General features: G+C 48.3%; 2 protein-coding genes across 2 annotated transcripts; both read right to left on the bottom strand.

The window, feature by feature from the left end:
- Positions 1–10,048: 10,048 nt before the first annotated feature.
- Positions 10,049–13,906, bottom strand: LOC122367086 (the record flags this gene model as incomplete). The annotated part of the gene is made up of 10 exons (XM_043339871.1): positions 13,789–13,906; positions 13,412–13,551; positions 13,106–13,268; positions 12,630–12,764; positions 12,170–12,321; positions 11,662–11,788; positions 11,265–11,486; positions 10,914–11,047; positions 10,470–10,599; positions 10,049–10,267 (listed from the first exon to the last, which is right to left on the bottom strand). Coding segments are annotated over exons 3-10 (1,279 nt in total), but the record flags the coding sequence as incomplete, so codon positions are not given.
- Positions 13,907–20,157: 6,251 nt separating this feature from the next.
- Positions 20,158–23,578, bottom strand: LOC122367093 (replication protein A 32 kDa subunit-like). Its single transcript, XM_043339891.1, has 2 exons — positions 23,444–23,578; positions 20,158–21,513 (listed from the first exon to the last, which is right to left on the bottom strand). Exon 2 carries the CDS (start codon positions 21,491–21,493, stop codon positions 20,666–20,668), a length of 828 nt encoding a protein of 275 aa, XP_043195826.1. The 5' UTR covers positions 21,494–21,513; positions 23,444–23,578; the 3' UTR covers positions 20,158–20,665.
- Positions 23,579–23,842: the final 264 nt, after the last annotated feature.

Below are 23,842 nucleotides of genomic sequence, written 5' to 3'. Positions count from 1 at the left end.
GAAAGGTCTCTATGGACCTCCCAAAGCACTCTTAACACGCACTGCAGCGGGTCTGAGCCGAACACGAACTGCAGGGGGGGGGGGGTTAAAACAAACCCCCCTGAGATCTCAAAAACGGCGCAACGTAGCGACAGCGGTAACGGCGTTGGATAGGTTGAGATGATCTACAAGAAATACTAAGATCATTTTGGGTCAGGTCAAAAACGAGGTCACCAGAGGTCACCGAAGACAAAAATGTTACGATTTTCAAACAGGAATTTCGCGGTGTTTTCTTGAATAACTTGTCTTGCACACCAGACAGAGGATCGATTCGAACGCCATCGTTCTTAGCTCGTCAAGGCGCATCGAATGATATATGATATGACCTCGAAAGGTCAAGTTGAAAAATTGACCTCAGGTCAAGGTCATGACCTGACCGAAATAGGTCATGTTGCATATCATTCGATCCGCATTGACGAGAAAAACACGATAAACGTCGAACGGAGTCTCTATCTCTATTCAATCTCAAGTTATTGAAGAAAAACCGCTGGTGACCTCAGGTGACCTAAGAAGATGACCTGGAGATCACCTTCCAAAGGTCATAAGTGATATGTTTCGGTGAAATCACCAACAGGGACCTGTAATACTATGATCCTGAGCGTATTGAAGTCATAGGATGGCATTCAGAGTAAGTTGAAATTTCTCCCATTGACTTATAATGGGCCGGTCGCAAAAATAACCTGACCTTAGGTCATCGATATAAAAATTCCGAGATATACAAGTTGTAGCTCGTGATGACTTTACTATTTCCTGTGGGTTTCAAGATCATATCTCAACAACTGTGGGCTTGGTGGGATTGCAAACTTCGAAATTTACGTTTCGAGGTAGGGTCACTTGACCTGACCTGGTGACCTGACCATAGGTCACCTGGGGTCAAAATTTTTACTCAAGGTGTGCAAAAGTTGGGAGAACAGGTATGCAAAATTTGGCGGCGCTACGCGCCGCCGTTTTCTCGCGATTTGCGAAAAACCACAGGGGGGGTTGAAAACAACCCCCCCCTGCAGTGCGCGTGTTAAGATTTTAAGATTGAGGTCAACTTTCGGGTCAAGATTAGGTCAAAGGTCAAATTCTGGGGTTTTGCATGATTAATCTTACGGACAGTGTAATCGATAGCTGCTGCTCGAAACTCACCAATAATGATCTCAAAGACCTAGTGAAGGTACCATGTGCGTATAGAGGTCATACTAAGTACGGGTCAAGGTCAGGTCAGGTCACGAAAGGTCACGGTTTTCACTTTCTGCTACATGGGCGTGCGACACAAAAATCAATTTTTCAACTTTTTATTTTTGACATAAAAAATGTACTTTTCTATACGACCTTTGTCCCAGAGCTCTAGTGGTGCCATTTGTTTTCACATGCGATGTTCAGAAGTGCCTCTAATTCCCGAAAATGCTTATGACGTCACCATCCCTACCATGTTGCAGCTATTTTTTACAATTTGGGGTCAAAAATCAAGATAGAAAGTTGAAATTTGGGACATCTAATGTTCTAATAGAGCTCTATAACATATATTCCGCTTTTTTGGAAATTCTCAAAATTTTTGATTTCATTAGCTGTTTTCCAAAAAATAAAGTTTTTGGAATATTTAGGGGTGAAAAACGCATGTCATGGAAAATCCGAGATACCTATTTTAAAACTCGTTGAGCTGCGTCTATTCATGTCCCTAATTTACAATTTGATTAAAACCTTGATTTTTGGCTATTTTTAAACATTTACCACCTTTTGAGTGGAAACGCCATGTAGTTACATCCAAGGCCATCTATAGAGTTACATCGCTAAATTCGATATATCTAAAAAAGTTGTAGAAAAAAAATCTTAAAAATTACACAAGAGACGTCAAATTGATGGAGGAGAAGGTATGCCAAGTTTCAGGTTGATAGTGTAAGCGGTTCATGAGTTATTCAAGAAAAACGGAGGGGGGGGGGAGTTGAATCCGACCCCCCCCCCCAGGCGGGTCGCGGGTTAATAAGCGTGAATGCAAGGGACCCTCGGAAATCAGCCCGGGCATCGCCTGACTGCCGGCCGGCCGACCGATCCCGGCTGCTAGAAGCGGAGGCTAGTCACGGGTTTGCCCGGATGTGTATGAGCGGGGCAGCGCCCCATTTTCATGCCAATTCGCGTATTTATTTAGGCACATCGACATGAAAAGTCATTACAATGATACGTGGCGAGATCACAGACCAGAGACTGAAAGTTTTTTCTTCTCACTTGTATTCCACAAACTACAAAGACACAATTTCAGGCGGCATGCTCACTTTCCTAGTAACAGTCGTAACAGATATTCAGGAAGACCGTACCAGGGCATACGGCGGCCCCGATCACCAACCTTTCGCTGTCCCGTCCCTGTCCCGCCGCTGTCACGGCGGCGAGCGAGGGACCCACGGCGACTGCGCACCTTACCGACAAAGCAGCACTGTCACAACGAAGAAGCCCTCAAAGGGCCCTAAGATCTGAGGGCCCTTTGAGGCCTTCTGAGAGCCATTTAATGCCAGGCGAGAGCCCTTTGAGGTCCTCTGAGGGCCATTTGACGTCAGCTGAGGGTGCTTTGGCCCTAGCTGATGGCCCTTTAAGCCTTCTGACCGCCATTTGACGCCAGCTGAGGGCCATTTGATGTCCGCTGAGGGTCCTCTGACACCTGCTGGGGGCCCTCTGACACCAACTAAGAGTCCTTTGAGGCCTTCGTAGGGCCGTTTGACGTCAGCTGAGGGTGCTTTGGCCCTAGCTGATGGCCCTTTAAAGGTAGTGTGCCAGCTTTCTTGGACCGTATGGAGTTAATGGCCCAGATAAGGAGAACCGGATTTTTAGAACTTATCCATACCTTCAAAACTCATGGAAACGTCTTAAATTCTTCAAATTTTGAGTACCCCAGTGCGAAATTCGCCCCGACGGGTTGTCGGTCGTACCCCAACCACATTTCACACCACTATGAACAATAAATGCACACACTGAAATCGCTATTACCGATATGCTCATCCAATCAAGTTTCGATAAACCCGTTCATCATCATCTCCTGCGGTTTCGAACAAGCCTGTTAGGTGGCTTCTGATGCTCGTCGAGGTCGGAATTTCCAAATACGCGTGGTGCGTCGGGCCGCGCGCTCTGACTTCGGCCAAGAAAAATGCGTCAGCTGATCATTGTCATTTCTGCCACTTGCGTGTGGTGAAATGGGGTCATAACTTATAAGACGGCTTTTTCATATCAATTATTTTACATAAAATCATATTTCAAACCATAAATAATGTTCGACAGCCAAATAAAAGAAACAATACCAATACGGGCTTACAGTTTAAGGCTCGACATTGTGTTGTCTACGATTAGACAGCTGATAACTCATTCCCGTACGTCGTATGGTCGTAACACTATAATGACCTTTGCTTATTGTCACAAGTGCGCCGCATTCGCGATTGTTGCCCGACGCCTGTTTGCAGGTGAGCCCACTACAGTTGTTATACATATCTAAAAACCGAAAAACTTTTAGGCGAAAAAGGCACTATTCCAGGCCCATTTTTGATTTTTTTTACGATATTAGGTAAAAACAGAAGCTTCTTATCCTAGGAAAAATAAAATGGGAAATCTTTCAAAGGTGGCACACTACCTTTAAGGCCTTCTGACCGCCATTTGACGCCAGCTGAGGGCCATTTGATGTCAGCTGAGGGTCCTCTGACACCTGCTGGGGGCCCTCTGACACCAACTAAGAGTCCTTTGAGGCCTTCGTAGGGCCGTTTGACGTCAGTTGAGAGCCCTTTGCGGCCTGCTGAGGGCTCTTTGATACGACAATCACGCAGCATCACGCAGCATCATGCAAGCATCGATCGGCCCAGTAGTTCCTGAGTTATAGAATGGCTGCCATAGGCGACAACGGTCATGTGACCTCCCAAGGTCACCGAGGTCACCTGAGAGGCTGAGATCACCATTTTCGAAACGGCTGATGAAATCGCATACGCTGAGTCGACTGGTGGCGTTTTCGTCTCGATCGGCCCAGTAGTTCCTGAGTTATAGAATGGCTGCAATAGGCGCGTCAATAGCCGTTTTCACGACGGCCATCTGATACACATTTGGTGCAGATTAGGTGCAGATTTGGTCAAATTAGGTTCAGTGTATCTCTTAGTAGCTATCAGCTAGGGTTGCAATAATTACTTATACCTAGGCCTGCTTTGTCATATCAGAGAGTATCATCGATTAAAATTATAAATTCATAAAATGAAGATATTTGCTGCACCAGAGATTACGTGCAGATTTGGTCAAATAAGGTGCACTCGCCGGATAGCCCGTCGTGAAAACGGCTAATGCCAAGTTGACCTTTTGAGGTTACCCAGGTGCAGGTCACTTGAGGTCATCATCATCGAAACGGCTGACAAAATCGTATCCCCTAATTCGAATGGTGTTTCGTTCATCCCGATCGGTCCAGTGGTTCCTGAGTTATAGAATGCTGCAAGGGTGGCGGTCGAATAGTGTTGCCCCTATTTGGCAAAGTTGTGGACTGGTGCGTTTTGCGGCATAAATGGCGCACTGTTACAATTGTGGCGCATTGCGGCAAGGGCAGTCCTTTGTATGTGTTGTGCATCCGTCCCCAAAATTGAATCCAAATCGGATCATGTTTGACAAAGTTACAAACATTTTGCGATTTCGGGCGATTATGGCGCATAATGACAAATGTGGCGCGGTGCATCAAACGCGGCTCAGTTGTCATTGACGCTTAACAATGCAGCCACCCACCAAATTTGAACCCAATCGGACCATATTTGAGAAAGTTATGGACATTTGAATATTTCACGATAAAATATCTCCGCAAAGGAGGAGCCCAGCTGAACACGTGTGCCACGTGACCACCGGTGGTACAAGCAGGACTTGTCCCCTCACCGATTGTGCCCTTTCAGGCTTCCTGACTGGTGCTGTTTTCGTGCTATAAGGCCACAAGTCGGCAAACACACGATAATCTGGGAGGTACGTGACTCAAACACGTGGCCACGTGGCACGTGCCGGACCTCTGACAGCTTCACCGTTCACGCCACGTGATGACCCATCGACGTGGCCATTAGCATGTAAAAGATGACCCCGGCCGGTGTCATCGTCACTGAACAGTGGACGGCTAAACTTGAAAAACGGGAAAATTTAGGGAAATTTCACCTTTCTAATATATAATTTCCCTAGAATTTTAAATTTTTCGTTTTACAAAAAATCCGAGATAGCAGTTTTTTAGCGCCGTTCATTCTGTGTCTACACCCGTTTTCAGATCGACTCTATCATAAAAACTGACGGCCTGACGGCTATTTCCCCCATTCCTTGCATTTCACAATGTTGGTGTATTTAAGAACAAAAATTGACCCCGTGCCACGGCACGTGCAATAGCACGTGCGCCACGTGACCACTGGTGCGACAAGCTGGACTCATCTGCTCACCGGCTGCATTGATTTGGTGTCGCTAGATGAAGTCGTTTCCGCGCCATAGGACCCCCAGTTGGACAATGTCGGATTTTCCCGGAGGTTACCCCATCAAACACGTTTGCACGTGGCACGTGCTTTTCAATCGCCCCATATCTGACCCATACCATGTGGTAGCCGACACCCCGGGGCACAACATATTGGAACATTTTCAAAATCTAACGTGGAAATTTTTTGCAAAATCGATTTGAAAATAATTTTTCGAAATCGCCATAGGCTCAACATGGGGTAACTGTCCGTCACGATTACCCGAAACTGTACCCTATGATTTTTAAATAATTACCCCCAGAAGGTGAGGTGCCAGCCCAAGAACTGACCCTAAAAAAGTGGACAAATATTACTGAACAGATTTTGCGCAAATCGCATTTTTAATTTTTCCCCATGTTAACCCTATGGGAAAATGCACGTGCCGATTACCCCAAAACGGGTTAATTATATTTCAAGCGACCGGTACCAGCCGGTAGCTCCCCCACACGGGACCAAACGCTGAAAATGGCAAGAAAATCTACCGAGCCGTTTCGGCGGCGATCAAAATGACCCAAATCGCGGCAGAAACGCTAAACACCCCCCTAGAGAGGTAGCTCAGGTTGGGATTTTCAATAGAAAATCACAATTCTAAAGAATAGTGATTTGTCTAATTGAAAAGTCCCAACCTTCGGATAGGCCCGGGCAGCGCTTGTCGAACAGCACTGCGGATCCGAAGGTTGGGACTTTAATCGTGAAAAACCGCCCGCCCGCCGCCAAACGCAAACACCGCAAAACGCGCAAAACGCACGCATAAAACGCCAACGCAAACTTCGCAAAAAACAATCGCCCGCCCGCCGAAAACCGCAGAAAAAACGCACAAAATGCCGCAAAAAAAAACGCGCGTCCGCCGCAAAACACAAACACCGCAAAAAACGCAAAACCGCCGCCGCAAAAAAACGCCCGCATCGCCCGCCGCCAACCGCGAAACGCCGCAAAAAAACGGCCGCAGCCGCGAACCGCAAAACGCCGCAAAAACGGCCGCCCGACGCAAACCGCTAAACGCCGCAAAAAAAACGACCGCCCGCCGCCCGCCGCTAACCGCAAATAACGGCGGGCCGCCGGCAACCGCAAAACGCCGCAAAAAAAACGGCCGCCCGCCGCAAACCGCCGCTAAAACGGCCGCCCGCCGCCAAACGCAAACAGCAAAAACACCCGCATCGCCCGCCCGCGTGCCGCCAAACACAAAAACCGCAAAAAAACGCAAACACCGCCGCAAAAACGCCCACAACGCACGCCCGCCCGCCGCCAACCGCAAAAAGCCGCAAAAAACGGCCGCCCGCCGCCAAACGCAAACACCGCCAAAAACGCAAAAACGGCCGCCCGCCGTCAAACGCAAACCCCGAAAAACTCAAACACCGCCGCAAAAAACGCCCGCCGTGGGCAAAACGCAAACACTGACGCATTAAGACAAATATGACGCCTTGCGGCAAATGTGATGCATTCATATCTGCCGTTAAGGCAGCCATACCTCAATCACAGCGCATCCTAATCGTCCCATGTTCGACAAAGATACGCACATTCTGCGATTTGCGGCAAAAATGGCGCTTTGAGACAAACGTGGCGCACTGCAACAAACGTGGCGCACTTGTTCCTGCCGCTTAACAATGCATCCAGCCACCAAATTCTAGCCCAATCGGACTTAAACTGACAAAGTTATGTACATTTGAATATTTCACTATAAAATATCTCCGCCACGAAGGTGCCCATCTTCGCACGTGTGCCACGTGACCACCGGTAGTGCAAGCAGGACTTGTCCCCTCACCGATTGTGCCATTTCAGGCTTCCTGGCTGGTGCTGTTTTCGTGCTATAAGCAGGGGCGGCGCCGCGGGTTTTCGATAGGGGGGGACGGGGACCTGCCTGACCGAAAATCCCAAAAGTAGATACTGATCGTGTATGCAAAAAAAAAAAAACGAGGCACGTTACGCCGCGAAACTTGGTAAAGCCCAAAACACATCGAATGGTGCATCCCGTTTCCAAACTTATCCTAGGACACCTAAGATCGATCACCTTTTCAAGCATCCTTGCCTCTAAATCAAAATTTGCAGTCTTGCCAACTCAAAGCTGGTTTCCTACAAGCCGCGAATTACTTAGGTATGATGAGTAGCAGTGCCAACCATTCTTACGTTTCGTACTTTCAAATTTTCAATCTTACGTCTGGTCAGCTTCATGGCTTCGCCTTCACCATCATATAGTCATGGAGGAAAAGTGGGAATGTCTTCTGCTCTGACAAGTGCGCCAAAACTGCAATATAATTTCAGAATCATGACATCACCACCACCACCTGATCCATATGCAACGGGCAGGGTGCAGCTAATGGCTAGCCGTCAGTGGTCATGTCATCGGTGGTCACTCAAAAGGTCATGCTAGGTCATGGAAGGTCACCAGCCATTATTTGATCACACTTTCTGATGGATTTTACTTACCAAGAGCTTCGCGGGAAAAACGAGCGCATGCATCGTTGAAAAAAAAAAATGAGTGAAAGGGTCTCAGGTCCGGCGACCTTTGCAGGTGAAATGCCCCAGGGTAGGATTCCGATTTTCACAGCCGCTGACGTAAGAAGGGGAGTGGGGGGGGGGTTGGCTCGATTAGACCCCCAGCCGTTCGGCCGCCGACCGAACTTAGTTTTGCAGAAAAAAAACGAGTGCTATCGAACCCCTTGACAAGAGGGAGCCGATGCTACCCAATTATAAGGTCTTGGGCTACTGCGTGCTTTTTTTGGTCCTACCTGTGATCTATCCGAACACTTCTCCCCACAAGTGCTGGGATTAAATGGCATAGATTTCAAATGGTTCCTGTGGTAGAACTGCCATGCTTGAGTTCGACTAATTAGGAATGGAAAATATCCATATAGTAGCGGAAATCTATGGAATTTCAGTAAACTTGGTTTTGTCGGCAATGGGGTCTGGCAGTGGGGTGGGGAGGTAATAACCCTGCCTGGCGCCCCAAAAAGGGGGGGGGGGAGCACGATCCCCGAGGCCCTGCCGATCACCTTATAACTACAGGCATCACAGCTCCACACCTTTTGCAGATGGCCAGGACCCCCTGCGATACATCACAACAGCAATCTTTATTCAGAACCTGCCTTTATTAACCAACGATGCATTAAATGCGACGGATAACTCTACAATGCATTATTATCAACTATTGAACGGGCCTCGCCGATAGGGGGGTACTGTACCCCCCTAACTTTCGATAGCGGGGGACCTGTCCCCCCCGTCCCCCCCGGTGGCGCCGCCCATGGCTATAAGGCCACAAATCGGCAAACACACGGTAATCTGGGAGGTACGCGACTCAAACACGTGGCCACGTGGCACGTGCCGGACCTCTGATTGCTTCACCGTTCACGCCACGTGATGACCCATCGACGTGGCCATCAGCATGTAAAAAATGACCCCGGCCGGTGTCACCGTCTCTGAACAGTGGACGGCTAAACTCGAAAAACGGGAAAATTTAGGGAAATTTCACCTTTCGAATATATAATTTTCCCAGAATTTTAAATTTTTCATTTTACAAAAAATCCGAGATAGCAGTTTTTTAGCCCCCTTCATTCTGTGCCTATACCCGTTTTCAGATCGACCCTATCATAAAAACTGACGACCTGACGGCTATTTCCCCCATTCATTGCATTTCACAATGTTGGTGCATTTAAGAACAAAAATTGACCCCGTGCCACGGCACGTGCAATAGCACGTGCGCCACGTGACCGCTGGTGCAACAAGCTGGACTCATCTGCTCACCGGCTGCGTTGATTTGGTGTCGCTAGGTGGAGTGGTTTCGGAGCCATAGGGCCCCAAGCTGGCCAATGTCGGATTTTCCCGGAGGTTACCCCATCAAACACGTTTGCACGTGGCACGTGCTTTTCAATCGCCCCATATCTGACCCATACCACGTGGTAGCCGACACCCCGGGGCACAACATATTGGAACATTTTCAAAATCTAACGTGGAAATTTTTGGCAAAATCGATTTGAAAATAATTTTTCGATAATGCCATAGGCTCAACATGGGGTAACTGTCCGTCAAGATTACCCGAAATTGTACCCTATGATTTTTAAATAATTAACATCAAAAGGTGAGGTGGCAGGCCGAGATCCGATCCTAAAAATATCAGCAAATATAATTGACGAAATTTTTCGCAAATCGAATTTCCAATTTTCCCCCATGTTAACCCTATGGGAAAATGCACGTGCCGATTACCCCAAAACGGGTTAATTATATTTCAAGCGACCGATGCCAGCCGGTAGCTCCCCGATACGGGACCAAACGCTGAAAATGGCAAAAAATTCTACCGTGCCGTTTTTCTCGGAATCAAAATGTCCTAAATCGCGGCCGAAACGCTAAACACCCCCCTAGAGAGGTAGCTCAGGTTGGGATTTTCAATAGAAAATCACAATTCTAAAGAATAGTGATTGTCTAATTGAAAAGTCCCAACCTTCGGATATATAATCTAAATTGCTGTACTTGAGGACAAGCTTTTGATATGCCTTTTCCCGGGAAACTCTCCCTGCCAGCTCCTTATAATCACCGCCCCCCGGCCTCACTCTGAATGCTGTCGAGTCGGCGCGGGTTGTCGCTGGGAAGCGGCGCCATCTGCTCCTGCCGCAGGCTGTCCACGCTCCGCTGCTCGATGTACATGTCCACGTTGGCGGAGGGTTTGTGGACGAACATGTCGACCAGAGAGCCGTTCACCACCTTCGGCACCATGCTGGTCACCGAGGACAGCGCGTACATCTCCAGACGGTCAATCATGTCCGACGACTCTGACGGAGTAGAAAAGAAACGGACGGCGATTTATCATAGCTCTAACCTTTTACAAAATAAACTTAACGCCAGATCTAAAAGGCAGTTTAAGCATAAAGAAGCGGTGAGAATTAGGTGATGGTGAGCGGTTAAAAGAGCACAATACTAAAACATCGTATGGTTGAGAGACGTACATACATTTCATATCGACAAGCAACATACCACCATCTAGTTGGACTTCCTCCTTCAGGATCTTCTGCTCGCGTTCCTTTTTGTTATTCTGTAGCTCGATTCCCTTCCATTTATTGTGGTGCTTATTTTCGAGAAGTTGAGAAGCCAAGTTCACCAAGTTCTGGGGGGGGGGGGGGATGGAGAGGCAAGATTAGAATCAAAAGTAATGCCGTCATTGAAAGAGTAGTAAGTTGGTGAAAGGCATCGTCCATAACTTATGTGATAGTGCAGTGATTTTCAAGATTAAGACATGTGACATCAACGAAGAAACACAACGAAACCTCAATTGAAATAATGTCAACTGTAAGGGAAATTGGCTCAGCATCATATTTTTTGTTTTATTGCGGGAGACATAATGTTAAAACCGGCTACAGCACCCCACCGCTCGGTAAACGTAACCATATCCACAGCGGCGCGAAGGCGACGGCGACGTACCATGAAGGTGTTGAGCTCCTGTTCGGTCTGGTTGGGCTTCACCACCTCCGGAGCCGTCATGGTGAACAGCAGGTCGGCCAGCACGTGCATCTTGGAGATCTGGCCCTGGGTGGCCAGCCGGAGCGCCGCCTTCGCTGCAGGGGCGCGCAGGGTGTGATACAGTTAAGTTATGGTACGGGCTTACCACATATAGTTTTGGAATGAGGGAGCCATTTCTGAGACATTAGCTTTGCGTTTTTTTTTAGGCTCAGCGATACGGTTCATCACACACACGTTCAATTTTTAAATTTTGAGATTATCGCTATTCATTGCTATCAGTAGGCATAAGGTTTCCGGTTGCAGAGAGCCTACCATCTTCATCCTCCTCCTCTTCTTCCTCCTCTGCTTCCTCATCTTCTTCCTCTTGCTCCGGCTTTTTCAGCGAGCTGAGTGGATTATCGATGGACTTCTCCGGGTTATCAACCATCTTGCTGGCGATCGACACAGCCACCGACTGCTGATCCGGATCGGTGAGGTCCACTCCCCGCAGAATATCGGCGAAAACCTCTGCGGACATGCCGGCGTAGTCCTCCTCTGTGGCGACGGAGGCGGAAGCGGATCAGTAACGGAAAGTCAGAACGCCGAGGGACTTAGAAACAACCGGTAAAGTTCCTCTCTGACTGAATACCAGCACAAGTTCTGTGTCATGTTAGATAATCAGTAGGAGAAAGGACGCCGTCCTAAGGAAATACCGGCAGATCCCACCTACCCAGTCCTCCGATGAAGAAGATGGTCTCGTTGGTGAGAAGCGCTCTCTTCCAGAGCGCTATCTCGTCAAACTCGCACGGACAGAAGTGACTGTAGTCCGTGTCAGCGGAGGTCTTGTGACAGCCCACCTGTCAGCAGGACGGGTCAGAGTGTCAACAGTCACGAGGCGTCCTGTGCCAGACAGGTGACACATGTGGAGTCATTTGGACACTGACAGGCATTACGCCTCACTACTCAACGGACGATATATCTGATTGCGGAGCCGTATCCTTTTAGCTCGGACATGTGCACCTGAGCGGGGACATCTGCATTCCGTATATTTCTGCATCACAATAGGAAATCAGATTATTCGGATAACAGTCCAGCCAGAAAGCTATTATGACCGCAATCCTTCTGCACTTTGCCATCACAATTGACTCGGAATTTCTAATCTGCGATCTCACCATAAACGTTAATTTTCCGCCCAGCACTCTCCCCACGAACTCGGTGCTTCCCCAGTTCACTCTCACCATGAACTCTGGCGGGTCGAGCGGCGGCTGCGCTGTGGTGTTGGGTGTCTGTCCGTGGATTACCATTGCAGCCGGCTGCTGGTTAATGTACAGCTGAAGGCCGGTGAACTCCTGTTCGGAGCCGTTCTGGGCTGGCGGCCTCCAGCGCACACCTGGAGAGGGCACAGGTCACCGGAGGTCAGCGCAGGTCACCAGTGGGTCATCACGGGTCACCAGGAGGTCATCACGGGTCATATTAGGTCACTAAAGTTACATAAAGGTCACCACAGCGCACAGATCAGTAAAGGTTGACCAAAGCTCAGCTAAAACCGTCACAGATCAACACCACACGGTCAGTGATCGCTACGAGATAAATGCGAACTTAAAACAGCTTACACGTATAGTCGATATGCTCAATGTTTACTCTGCACAAATTGTCTGCCTCATCATGTCACAAAAAAGAGTTAGAAGCTCGTCTAACCGATGTTGTTCCAGGTGTTGTTCGGCAGAAGTCCGATCGTCTCGACGCGCCAGAACTTGTTACCGGTGGACACCAGAGCCCCGAGGACCATTCCCTGTAGGTAGATGGCAATACCGGGCGACGCCTCGTCTCCGCCTGCGAATCAGCAATGATTACCATGTCGAACCGTCTAGACACCACCGATTATGCGCAAAACCTTATTCCCGCTAGAAAAGAAATCATTTACACATACACGCACATACGTTTCTGTGCCTAAATTCTTTTGTCATTGATTGAGACTCTCTTCACACATATATAATTTGTGATGCTTTCATCTTGTCATGCTACATTTAAAATTACAGCAGTAACATAAAGACACCAGTTTACCAGTTTAAGCATGTCTTTTAAAACAGATTTAAGCGCGACCTCGTATGGAGCCCTGTCACCTCACAGCTCTGTACCGTTTCCCCTGTAAGCGATGCACGGTAGCGTCCCACCTGTGCTGACGAGATAGCGGTAGGGCAAACCCTCGCGCGGCGTAAACGCGTCCGAGTCGAAGCTGCACCGGTGCCACAGGCTGAACGAGATGCCGTTGGCGCAGGTGGACGGATCGTGCACGCACGTGTCGCCCTCTCTCATGAAGCTCGCATGACGCATACACTGCGGATTGGGGAAAGCTATTAAAGTTCATAGCTGATGATTGACAATGTAAGGTAACAATTATAATTTTATGGTGCTGATCAATTAACATTAGCTCACACGTTTACCACGCCTCCCTCTACGCGATAGAGTGGCCCACTCACCGAGTCTCCGGGCAGTGTGACCGAGGACCGGAACCCGAACGGTCCGTTACCGAGGTCGAACCCTCCTCCGGCGGGCACCACGGACGTGTTGTGTTCGATGGTGCCCCAGTAGTAGTCAGTCGTCACCGGGTACCGTACGTCTGAGGGACAAATCAAACGTGGTTTTAATTTTTGTGATGATGATCTGTGTGAAAAAAGTCGTTAACAAATGACACCATAAAACGGAGATAATTTTATATTTAAAGACACCATACAACATTAAAAATCATAGTCATCGTCATTAACCGGTTAACGGTATCATTCTGATATCTGACTGATTATTAGTGACCACTGGCAACATTAAAGACTAATGGCAGTGACAGCTTATGGTAACTTACCGACCGGCGGCGGCGGCGGAAGCACGATGCCGTCGTACGGGATCGTACCTGAAACACAAACTACACCCGCTCGCAGAGTTAGACTCTGCCTGTGTCGGATGTAAGCGAGTAAAGATGGTATTTACATGACACACGAATACAGCGACACTACATATAGGACGGGGTTGGAAGGTGAGAGGGTGAACGCTGGAGGGTGAGCCGGGCGAGGTATTGGTGAGGAGATGATGTGAGCTTCATTCATCCCATTCATACCGACATAACTTCACACAAAGTTCACAGACACACTGTGTCACAGACACATTAGTCATGACACAATGTCAATGACAAATCAGTTTGTCATTAGAAGCAGGTATGTCAATTTTTCCATCACAGAAGTGATGGCCATCTGTCATGGCTCAGCCTATGACTCTTGCACGGAATATATAGTCTACGACATGGAATGGACAAGATCGAGATTTCCTGTAACTGCCGAGTTTTTGGCGACCTGATGATTTAGTCGTGCGGATTCGCTGTGGTTACTTCCTTTACGAGGATGAAAGTATAGTTACCAGACCTATAACTAATAGGGGAAGGTGGGGCATAACGGGGTACCGGGGCAATATGAGGTGCATTTTATTCTAATCAGGTGCTGTTGTCTGGAATCACTTCTGACAATTAAAACTTCGCTCGTTTGCCGCCCTTTTCCGGTGGACGCCGGCGGGAGGCGGCGTTGCTGAGGATGGTGGGTAAGGTTTTTTTCATGGTGCTGATGTATTTTTCAACATTCGTTTGGTAACTTCCTAGGTGAAAATCCGTTCGAGTAGGTTTGTCATAGTCAGTGAAAGCAATGACTCTCGTCCTAGCCAACCTTTCGCTGCGATAGAAAGTTGCCGGCTGTTTTGATAAACATGAACGATCCTGCTCTATTGCCAATGTCCTTCGGGGGTTAAAACGGGTTTCCGGTAGAGGCGATATGGGGTGGTGAATTTTACCACATTTTACCACATTTACCCCATTTACGTGCCCAGAAGTGCTTTTTTGTTACAGTTAAAACTAGTTGCCTTTATTGCCTTTATTGGCCCACTCACGTTTCATAAATGCATTTAGAGGTGGGGTTGTGTTAAACGTTTCAAACGTTGTCATAATGTTTCTTCATTATAAGTAGGTACACACACAGGCACCGTGTATGTGCCTCATACATATTTTTGCCGAGATAAACTCTTTCATTTTCAGTAGCTTGGATCTTGGTTTAAGCGGCGAGTGCACAGGAACGTGCACCCAGCAGCCTGACACAAGTCCCAGATTTTCACCACGCCTTTTATCGTTTGTCGCAGTCCTCGAATGGAGTCGATGCTGGCGCCGCCACCGACCGTCCACCGCTGCAGCCAGGCGTCGCTCTCCTGAAGAAACTGCATGTGTTCTCCCGCCGTTGCTGATGGAGGCTGGATATCGCGCGTCGCTTTGAGCAGGGGTCGAACCGGGCGGAAGAGTTTAGCACATCGAGCAGGTCGTTGAGGCGCAGCAGGAGAGTAGCAGTCGGGAGTGCAGTGCGCGGGAGCTTGCCGTGGGTCGCATGCAATGTGATTGCTGCTGCTACTGTCCGGCTCATCACCTGTAGGGCATAGCTGACTTTCATTTTTCAAAGCTGTTTGGCCTGATGTGTTTCTGGCTTAGTTTTGGAGCAGCCCGTGGGGAAGAAGCGCATTCCAGTGCGTAGAGTGTTTCTAAATGACTCCAAGATGCTACTTCACCGTCTACTTCAATATCGTATTTCATTAATGCATTTCGTATGCATTTGAAGATGTGAGGCACGTCATACAGAGCAGCAACCTCGTGCCCGTCCACGGTGAACAAGCCGGTTTCCGCAGCTCCGAGCAGTCTGTAGGTCGCCTGGTTGTTCTTTGACATGTCACAAGTTGTAGTTAGCACAGTGAATCCCGCTGTTGTTACACGTTGGACACACTGTGTTAACAGCTGCTGCTGCACAACGGCCTTGGTCGTTCCGGAACTCAGAAAGAAACCGATGGGCTGTTTCCAGCGTTTGGTGACACTGACGCCCCGCACCATCATGACCAAGGCGTCGTCGGCGCAGGCATTGGCGCGGCAGAGAGAGAGAGAGCCATGATCAGTGAAGCCCTCGATGACGTCATCACCCCGCTGGTAGGCCAACCTTGGTTTCAGCTGCATTTCGTCGAACGAAATGATGCACAGCTTGTCCTTGGCACTTGCTCCGGCGAACTTCTCTTTTATGAGAGCCAAGATAGCGTCATGAAAGCCAGGTCGCATCTGTATTTTTTCCATCTTCCTCCGCAGAGTTCGAGGATGGGGAAGGACGTAGCGTTTTTGTAGGAACCGATACGCCCTGGGACCAAGGCCATATATAGCCCTGGGACCCTGAAAGTATAGCGCGAGTGCTCGCACTTCCTCATCTACATCAAATTTTAGACGAATTTCATCGAATTTCATTTAATTTTAGACCAATGTTAAAACTATAATGCAATGAATATGCATAAATGCTTCCGTAACAATGTGTGCTAAAAGTTTCCAATAAAATATACGGTTACCATTTCAAAGTCACAGTCACAACTCATTCGACGATTGTTAAGAAAAAATGTATGAAATGTTAAGAAAATATATGAAAATGTAAACCCACGTGGAAAGAAATTCATCCGCATCCTCCGGATCTCCGGATATTCATCCGGCAAAATCCTTGATTTTTGGTTACACACGTGGCTATGCTAATCGAAGCTCCTGTCCATTCCATGTCGTAGACTATATATTCCGTGACTCTTGGTTGACCGATGGGCTCTTCGACGGACGATACATCAGCGCCGAGACGTAAAAACGCTGCGCCAATGCGATGAAAGCGCCGCTACAGTCCAGCCGATACCCGAAACTTGGCATCTCCTGAAGCCGTCGTGAATCCTTCTGTGGACACTTGGGAGGCTTTGGGGCATCGACTTCCACCATAGGTCAATAGTGGATTTAAATAATAGCATTAGTTAGCGGTTGCTGTATTATAAAATAAAAATAAATGTTTCTGCTAGCGCTCATATGCATCGGTTTTAAATGATCCGACAAACAATTATATTACGTATTACGTAACCAAGGGGAATGGGTGAAATATGTGCTAAATTAGTTTAGGTAATGTTGTATTCTGTTGAAGCGTATTAGCGCTAAAATTACTTACCTCTAAATCCTACTTACCGTATAGCCACAGACCAGAAGCGGGGCGAGTGTCGACTCAGCCCCTCCACTCCTCCTCCGCCGCCTCCTAGCGCAGTCTCACCAGTCGGTCTACTGAGGGTGACTGTCACGGTCCCTCCGTCCAGCCCCGGTCTGTTTTCTGGAAAACCCAGACAACAGACGCACCAGACCCGTGCCGATGGTCCCAAACACGACGAGCCTTCCCATGGCGATCGACGACGGCGTACAATATGCAGATGAAATGCGTTATTTATTGGCATGTGACCGGACGTGCCAACACCGCCTGTCCAGGGCCCACTGTCTTTTACAAAGCTTTGTTATTAACCCTCGCCCATATTGGTGTTTTTCCAGCCGCGAACGTATAAGGGGGGGGGTCCATTGGACCCCTTGCAGTTTCGCCCCTGATCGAGCTAGAGCTTCGCGAAAAAAACGAGCGTGTTGCCCGTGACGAGAGAAAGCCGATGATACCCAAGTTTAAGGTCCTAGGTCATTGGTTGACCTTCCAGGTCAGGTCAATGACCCAAAAGTCGGGAAAATCGGGACCTGTCACTCTGTCAGAACGTCGTAAAATGTGGCTGCTATGAGGTTTTTTCGGGGTGCTGATCACGAATATCATGCTAGTTTTGATCACAGATGATGTCTTCATGCATTTAGACCAGGTCGGGTCAGGTCAGGTCAGGTCAATCAGTAGGGGTCCTGCCGGGTATTCGTAGTAGGTGTCAACCGGCTCTGACAGCTTCGTAACATGTTACGAAGCCACCAAAACTACTTCGTAAATGTTCATATGGTTGCTAAATTCGAATTCAGCTAAAAACTGGCCTAGAAACATGTAAAACTCGAAAAAGTGAACCGAGGTCATCAATGGGCAATGACCTGACCTGACCTTCAGGTGACCTTGACACCTACCCTAATGCATGGGGGGCAACATCATATCACATGTTTGAACGCTTGTAACCACGAAAAGACTGCAAACGCGCGGCTAATGCGAGCCGACATACGCCGAATCGCGATTCCGGCCAAACATGGTCTCGAAAAGTAGGTCACAGGTCAAAGGTCATTTGGGTCAGGGTCATGAAATTTTTTAGGGTAGGTGTAAAATTGATCAACTCGAGGATAAGGAAAGTTTCGTCGCAATCGGCCGCTTTTTACGCGAGTTATTCGCGAAAAACCGAGGGAGGGGGGTCCGTTCGAACCCCTATACGGACGAGGGTTAACTTTATTGCTACAGCTAGCAATTATAATTTTAAGATTGTTTGCGTGATGTTCCGATCGAAAATCTATGCATGAAAAACGATTTCATTTGTAAACGGATTTTGGAGGTGCGAGCTATCGAAGGGAAGCTAATTAGAGAAACGAATGATATAAATTTTACGGAAGCGAAGCTATAACATATAATATCTAGCATGTGCGTTAGGGAATTGATAAACCAGTGGAAACACTATTCAGTAAAAACTTGATAACTACCAGATCTACACCCCGTTTCTTTCGTGCGTTCAGTCTGTGGCCTAAGGACGTGTCGCTGGTCGTTGTGTGAGTGTGTGATTCCAGATATCGATACTCCCACGCTGCCGCTGTTTTGGATACGGTTCAGCGGTAAACAGCACGTCGCCATGAACACAACTAAATCGAACAGAACCTACATCGCCACCGGAACTGCGCATACCACCCCGGGTACCTTCATCACAGCTATGAGTTACGTAATACCAAATTCAGACGTCTGTTTACGTAAATTCCAAACGCGACTGAATAACTAAAATGGAAGATCTCTCACCTCATGAACCCTTGGACTGAATTTGATGATCATTCACAAACATGCACGATTGCACACTTTGAGATTTTCAGAAGATTTTGTTTGTTTGTTTTGTTGGGTTAGGCCCTTTCGGTCCAGTAAGACCATTTCAGAGCCGGGAGGATGATAGGATATAGGGGGAGACATTGGTCTGGGCAGGCACCCTAGTGAGTCGCCGGGGCTGAGCCCGTCCGAAGACAGGCCACACATACCCAAGGCACTCACTGCACCCGGCTACGGGGTGCGCTCCCTCGGGAGCAGCGGTGCCGCTCCAAGGGAGCAGCCCGCATGAGATAAAGTTGCCTGTCCAGTCCGGAGGGGGATTGCGGCGTGGAGGAGGACTTCTGTATCCTGAGGATAGAAGCACGGAACGGTGTTTTCAGAAGAGTAATCGATTGAAGCTATAGGTGGGTAAATCGGTGCATGGGTGGGTAAACGCTAACAAACATTAATCAAAACGGCCGTTCAACCAGCAAAAGAAACCTTGCTTATTGATGCATAAGAATCTATCATTGGAATATGCATCAGATACGCTAACACATAAAACATAACCAAAAAGAAAACGGCTACGGACCGTGCGGGCCAGTATAACTGCAGGCGTCATACTACTAGCGACATCTCTCGGCAGGATTCCAAGAAGTAATCAGCCATGCGGCACAGCGTCACTCTAGGCGCAACACTACTAGCGACATCTACTGTCTAAGATACGAAACTATAGTGTCTTGCGGCGCAGCATGCCACCAGGCGCTATACTACTAGTGACATCTATGGGCAGTAATACAAGCTTGCGGTTTTGCGGCACAGTATAACTTCAGGCGTCATACTGCTAGTGACATCTATGGACAGGAAACTTACTAAGCATTACGTCCTGCGGCACAGCATGACTTCAGGCGTAACACTCCTAGTGACATCTATGGGCAGAAATGGAAATAGCAGGAGGCTATCCGGCACAGCATAACTTCACGCGTAATTCTCGCGGCATCCGGTTCTAGACAATTGCTGGCTATACGTAATGCCTAGTACAATAATGAACGTAAATCCGGAGTAATTAAATTCTCTTTTGTTCATTGGAGAGCTGACAATGATTTGACCCAATCGTAGGTTCGGCCACATGTCACCCGTTTATATTAACAAATCGTTTCGGCCATTTCAGCTGGCTCAGCGGACAATAGATCAGGCCGAGCCCAGACAAAAAATACTCGTTTGGTGAGGTTGGAGATAAAGTGCGCATACCATCGACAAGATATGCGGAAACGCATTAAATGCTTGTTACAAAAAACTATAATCTACGGTTTAGTAAGCCAATACGTGGCTGAATATGGACTGATGGCTACGCATGAATGCATAATTTGATGCACATTAAATTTAACACAAATCAACGTCATACAAACACATAGAACGATTTCACCTTTTCTAGGAAACATCTTGTATTATTCCAATGACCACGCTTTGTTTGACATGAAATAACACACGTGACTGACAGACTGAAACGCATACTTGGGGCGGACAGCTGCCCCGCACACAGCAGTGCTATAGAACGGCACGTGACAACTGATCGAAAAATACCCTCCCTGTCCCCCCCCCCCCCCACCCGGACCGATCTCTGAGCTCAGAGAACGGTTTCCATGATCGCCTCCTCGCCACCATGAAAGCAGGACGATCGCACCTCGGTCAACAACATCCATCCAACATCTCCACCGTCGAGCAGTCGACTGTACTGACAACTCTAGGCACCCCAACGACCCTTTCAAGACTATGCCAGCGTGCATTCGCGCTAGCGGCGGACTCTCACCGGCCAGCGCCGGACTCCACGCCTCCGCCGACCGTCAGGTCAGATTACCGCGCCGTCCCTGAAGGCGGACACCATCAGCGCCGTATTCCCGGCCGTCCGCGGCTCACCGCTCAGCAGTCGGTGGCCTTGAAGTGGTCGTCGTCGGTGGTGTTGTAGATGTGTCCCTCGTTGCTGAGGAACTCCATGATGCGGTCGATCTCGGGCCGCGGCACCTTGCCCGTCAGCGAGCCGTACACCTGGTCGCGGTGCACGCCCTGGTCGCCGACGGCCGCGTGGATCGCCGAGTAGACCATCTGCTGCTGCGGGGTGAGACCCACGATCCCGCCGCCGGTCACCATCGGCACGTCGGCGCCGCCGCCGCCGCCCACCATCGAGTTGGTCAGCCCGGTGCCGCCGCCGCCGCCGTTCGCAGCGCCTCCGCCGGCCGACAGCGCGGCCACGTGCGCGATGGTGAGCGCCGCGTGCTGCACCTCCAGCCGGTGGATCAGCTCCTCCTCGGGCGTCACCGCCTCCAGGTGGAAGCACATGATGTTGGTCGAGCCGGCGCCGCCCTTGCTGGGGCCGGGCCGCACGCGCACCACCATGCGCACCAGCATGCCCTCGGCCAGGTCCGAGTCGGGCTCGGGGCCGGCCTCGGCGTCGATCCAGCGCAGCGCCGTTAGGGTGCCCGTCTCGTCGGCCAGGGTGTAGGAGACCTTGGTGCCGCCTCGGTCGATGGTCTCCAGCCGACCCACCAGCACTGCCATGTGCACCTCAGCACCGGACACACGCAGTGGCTGGTCCTGGGGCGTGGCCAGCACTGTGGCCACAGCCACAGGCACTACTGACTGGATACGATCCTGGCGCTTCTCTGTGGAGCCAGCACTGGGTGAACCAAACTGGCCGGGTGACTGCATGAACCCACCACCCTGGGCAGGCTTCTCAGTACTACTCCACATGGTCTACAGCAGGAAACAGCCTGGAACGAGAGCAGATTAGATATATGTAATATCATACTCACACTAGCCATGGGTATTAAAATGGGCAGGGCAGGAAGAAATTGAAAATAAGAAAAAAACATGCTTTATCTGAATGGCAAGATTGAGATAATCAGTAGGCGGAACTATGGTCAAGCGTACCCATTTTCGGGAACGCATTTTCGTTCCCATGTTTGGGAACGATAAACCCAAATATGGGAACGCCATGTAGGCATTATTTAAAACAAGAAAAAGAACTCTTAAATGACGTCCAAAAAATATAAAACGATCGTGAACCGCCTGATAGTTGTCTCAATATTGTTGGGAAAGAGTTTGATATTGTAAGGCCCATCGTAGTTTCAAATCGTTCCCCTATTTCTAAAGCAGTCCATCACCCGGGCCGCGAGCCCAAATTTGGGAACGCTCTCGTACACTGGCGCTGCAAGCGTTCCTTATTATGGGAACGGCGTACCCAAAATTGGGAACGATTTCACCGAAGCCTTTCAGGGGCTCTTTTCATTAACAAGCATCACGTCCAACGCCGCAAATTATTGTTAACGCAACAATCATCAGATGACCTTTCCCGCAAGACCGTTGCATGTTTCGCCCGGTCTTCTGCGCTTTTATTCCCGTCGATCTCGCAGCGGGCACGCCCCCCTCTGCAGGATTACGTAATCCACAACGCTCAGCGATGTTCAACAAGGTCTTCCATACCTATATCCACCGTCCGCGCCGAGGGTGGAGACATGTCAAGCACCTGTCTGCTAATCACCGAGAGTTGACGAGCACAAGAAGTATCCAAAAATGGGAACGCTGAATATGTTACACCCTCAAAACACCTAGTCCCAATGAAAATCTAGTTTTTTCCTTTCTTAATGAGTGTAAGTGGCAAAAGGCCTGGTAGGATGGGCACGAGGTATGATCGAAATCAGCATAAAAATTATAAATAAGCCACACAGAGCGACCTATATCAGAGAAATTCCCCCAAACGATCATGCTTAGAAACGCCGAAGACAAAAACCACGCTCATGACGCTGCTTATAAAACAACGCTAAACAGCTAGCATCCAAATAAAATATGTCTTTCAGGGCTGATAAAATACAGCTGAATGATTTTAAACCACTGAAACTGAGTTTACAACAGTAGTTCGGTAAAATCACTGACGTTCCACGCGGTCGATCGCCCCGACACCAAAAGTCAACAATATTACCTCGGGACTGTCCGCGTGTTCGCTTGCATATGTCAGCATCTGGTGTCGCTAGAATGAAACTTCATAACCAGGCGAAAATTATTATACTTGACCTCAAAATGTAAAAAATGCTTCATTTTCCTTAAAATTGCATGTTAAATGTCGTATAACCCATATTTCCACCATTCTGTCATTTTTAAAAAATCATTAAAAATATCATTCCACGGTCAATTTCCTTGTTCCACGGTCAGATTAAAGACAACTTTATGGAGATTTAGTAGATACTTAAATCAGCGTGCACTTTTTTGAGACGTGATGCACTTTTGAGTTTTAGTGGGCGAACGGCCGAAAAATTGCCTTCCGTTCTCATAAATGGGAACGCCCGTTCCCATATTTGGGAACTCCGTTCCCAAAAATGGGAACGTTCCTATATTTGGGTACTCATGACCATAGTTCCGCCTACTGTAATGGCACACAGCAACAGCAGTCCTGGAAAAAAGGAGGAGCACACCATCCTTAATGAGCTAGGACCTAAAAGAAAACACTGTTGGGGTGCCATATGATTATAAAATGGTAGAATATGAATAATCTTTCAAGATGAAAAGCATCCGGCATGAAACATCCAACAGGCCAACTCAATACGGTCCGTGGCACCATAATTGCATAGCAATATAGCCAGATCTGCAAAATCAAATGGTTGAATTCTAGTTCAAGCTTCCAATGATGATAAGTACAGTACTCACCACCAATGTATAAATAAATTGATGAGGTAACAACGTAATGGTACTGTCGGCCGCAACAGTACAAAATTCACAAGTATTTCTGCGACAACAAGAGACGAACGAGAGACAACACGCAACACGCAATGTCCAATCCCGCCAAAAGAGATAGAGGGATTCTGCTTCCATATGAAGTGTTTTACGCATAGCTGCTTGAAATGCACCTTTCTAGTTATTTTTAACACAATGTAGAATGGTTGCATCAGAAAATTTAAAGAATGATTAAGATATTTGTTTTATCATAATAAAAAAATTATGAAAACGTTTGGGTGAATAATTATAATTTATTTCTGAAATCGAAATTTCGTAGGGAAAAGTTCAGATTAGGGAATTTATCTAATATGGCAGGTAATCGTCAAGAGA

This window comes from Amphibalanus amphitrite, unplaced genomic scaffold, assembly GCF_019059575.1.
Source record: "Amphibalanus amphitrite isolate SeventyFive unplaced genomic scaffold, NRLGWU_Aamphi_draft 000849F_arrow, whole genome shotgun sequence".
Classification (NCBI taxonomy): domain Eukaryota; kingdom Metazoa; phylum Arthropoda; class Thecostraca; order Balanomorpha; family Balanidae; genus Amphibalanus; species Amphibalanus amphitrite.
The sequence above is the reverse complement of the archived record's forward strand: the minus strand, read 5'-3'. Positions and strand labels throughout refer to the sequence as shown.

Bases quoted from the DNA above. Each gene is read 5' to 3' on its own strand.
- LOC122367093 (XM_043339891.1), bottom strand. From the start codon at position 21,493: ATGTGGAGTAGTACTGAGAAGCCTGCCCAGGGTGGTGGGTTCATGCAG.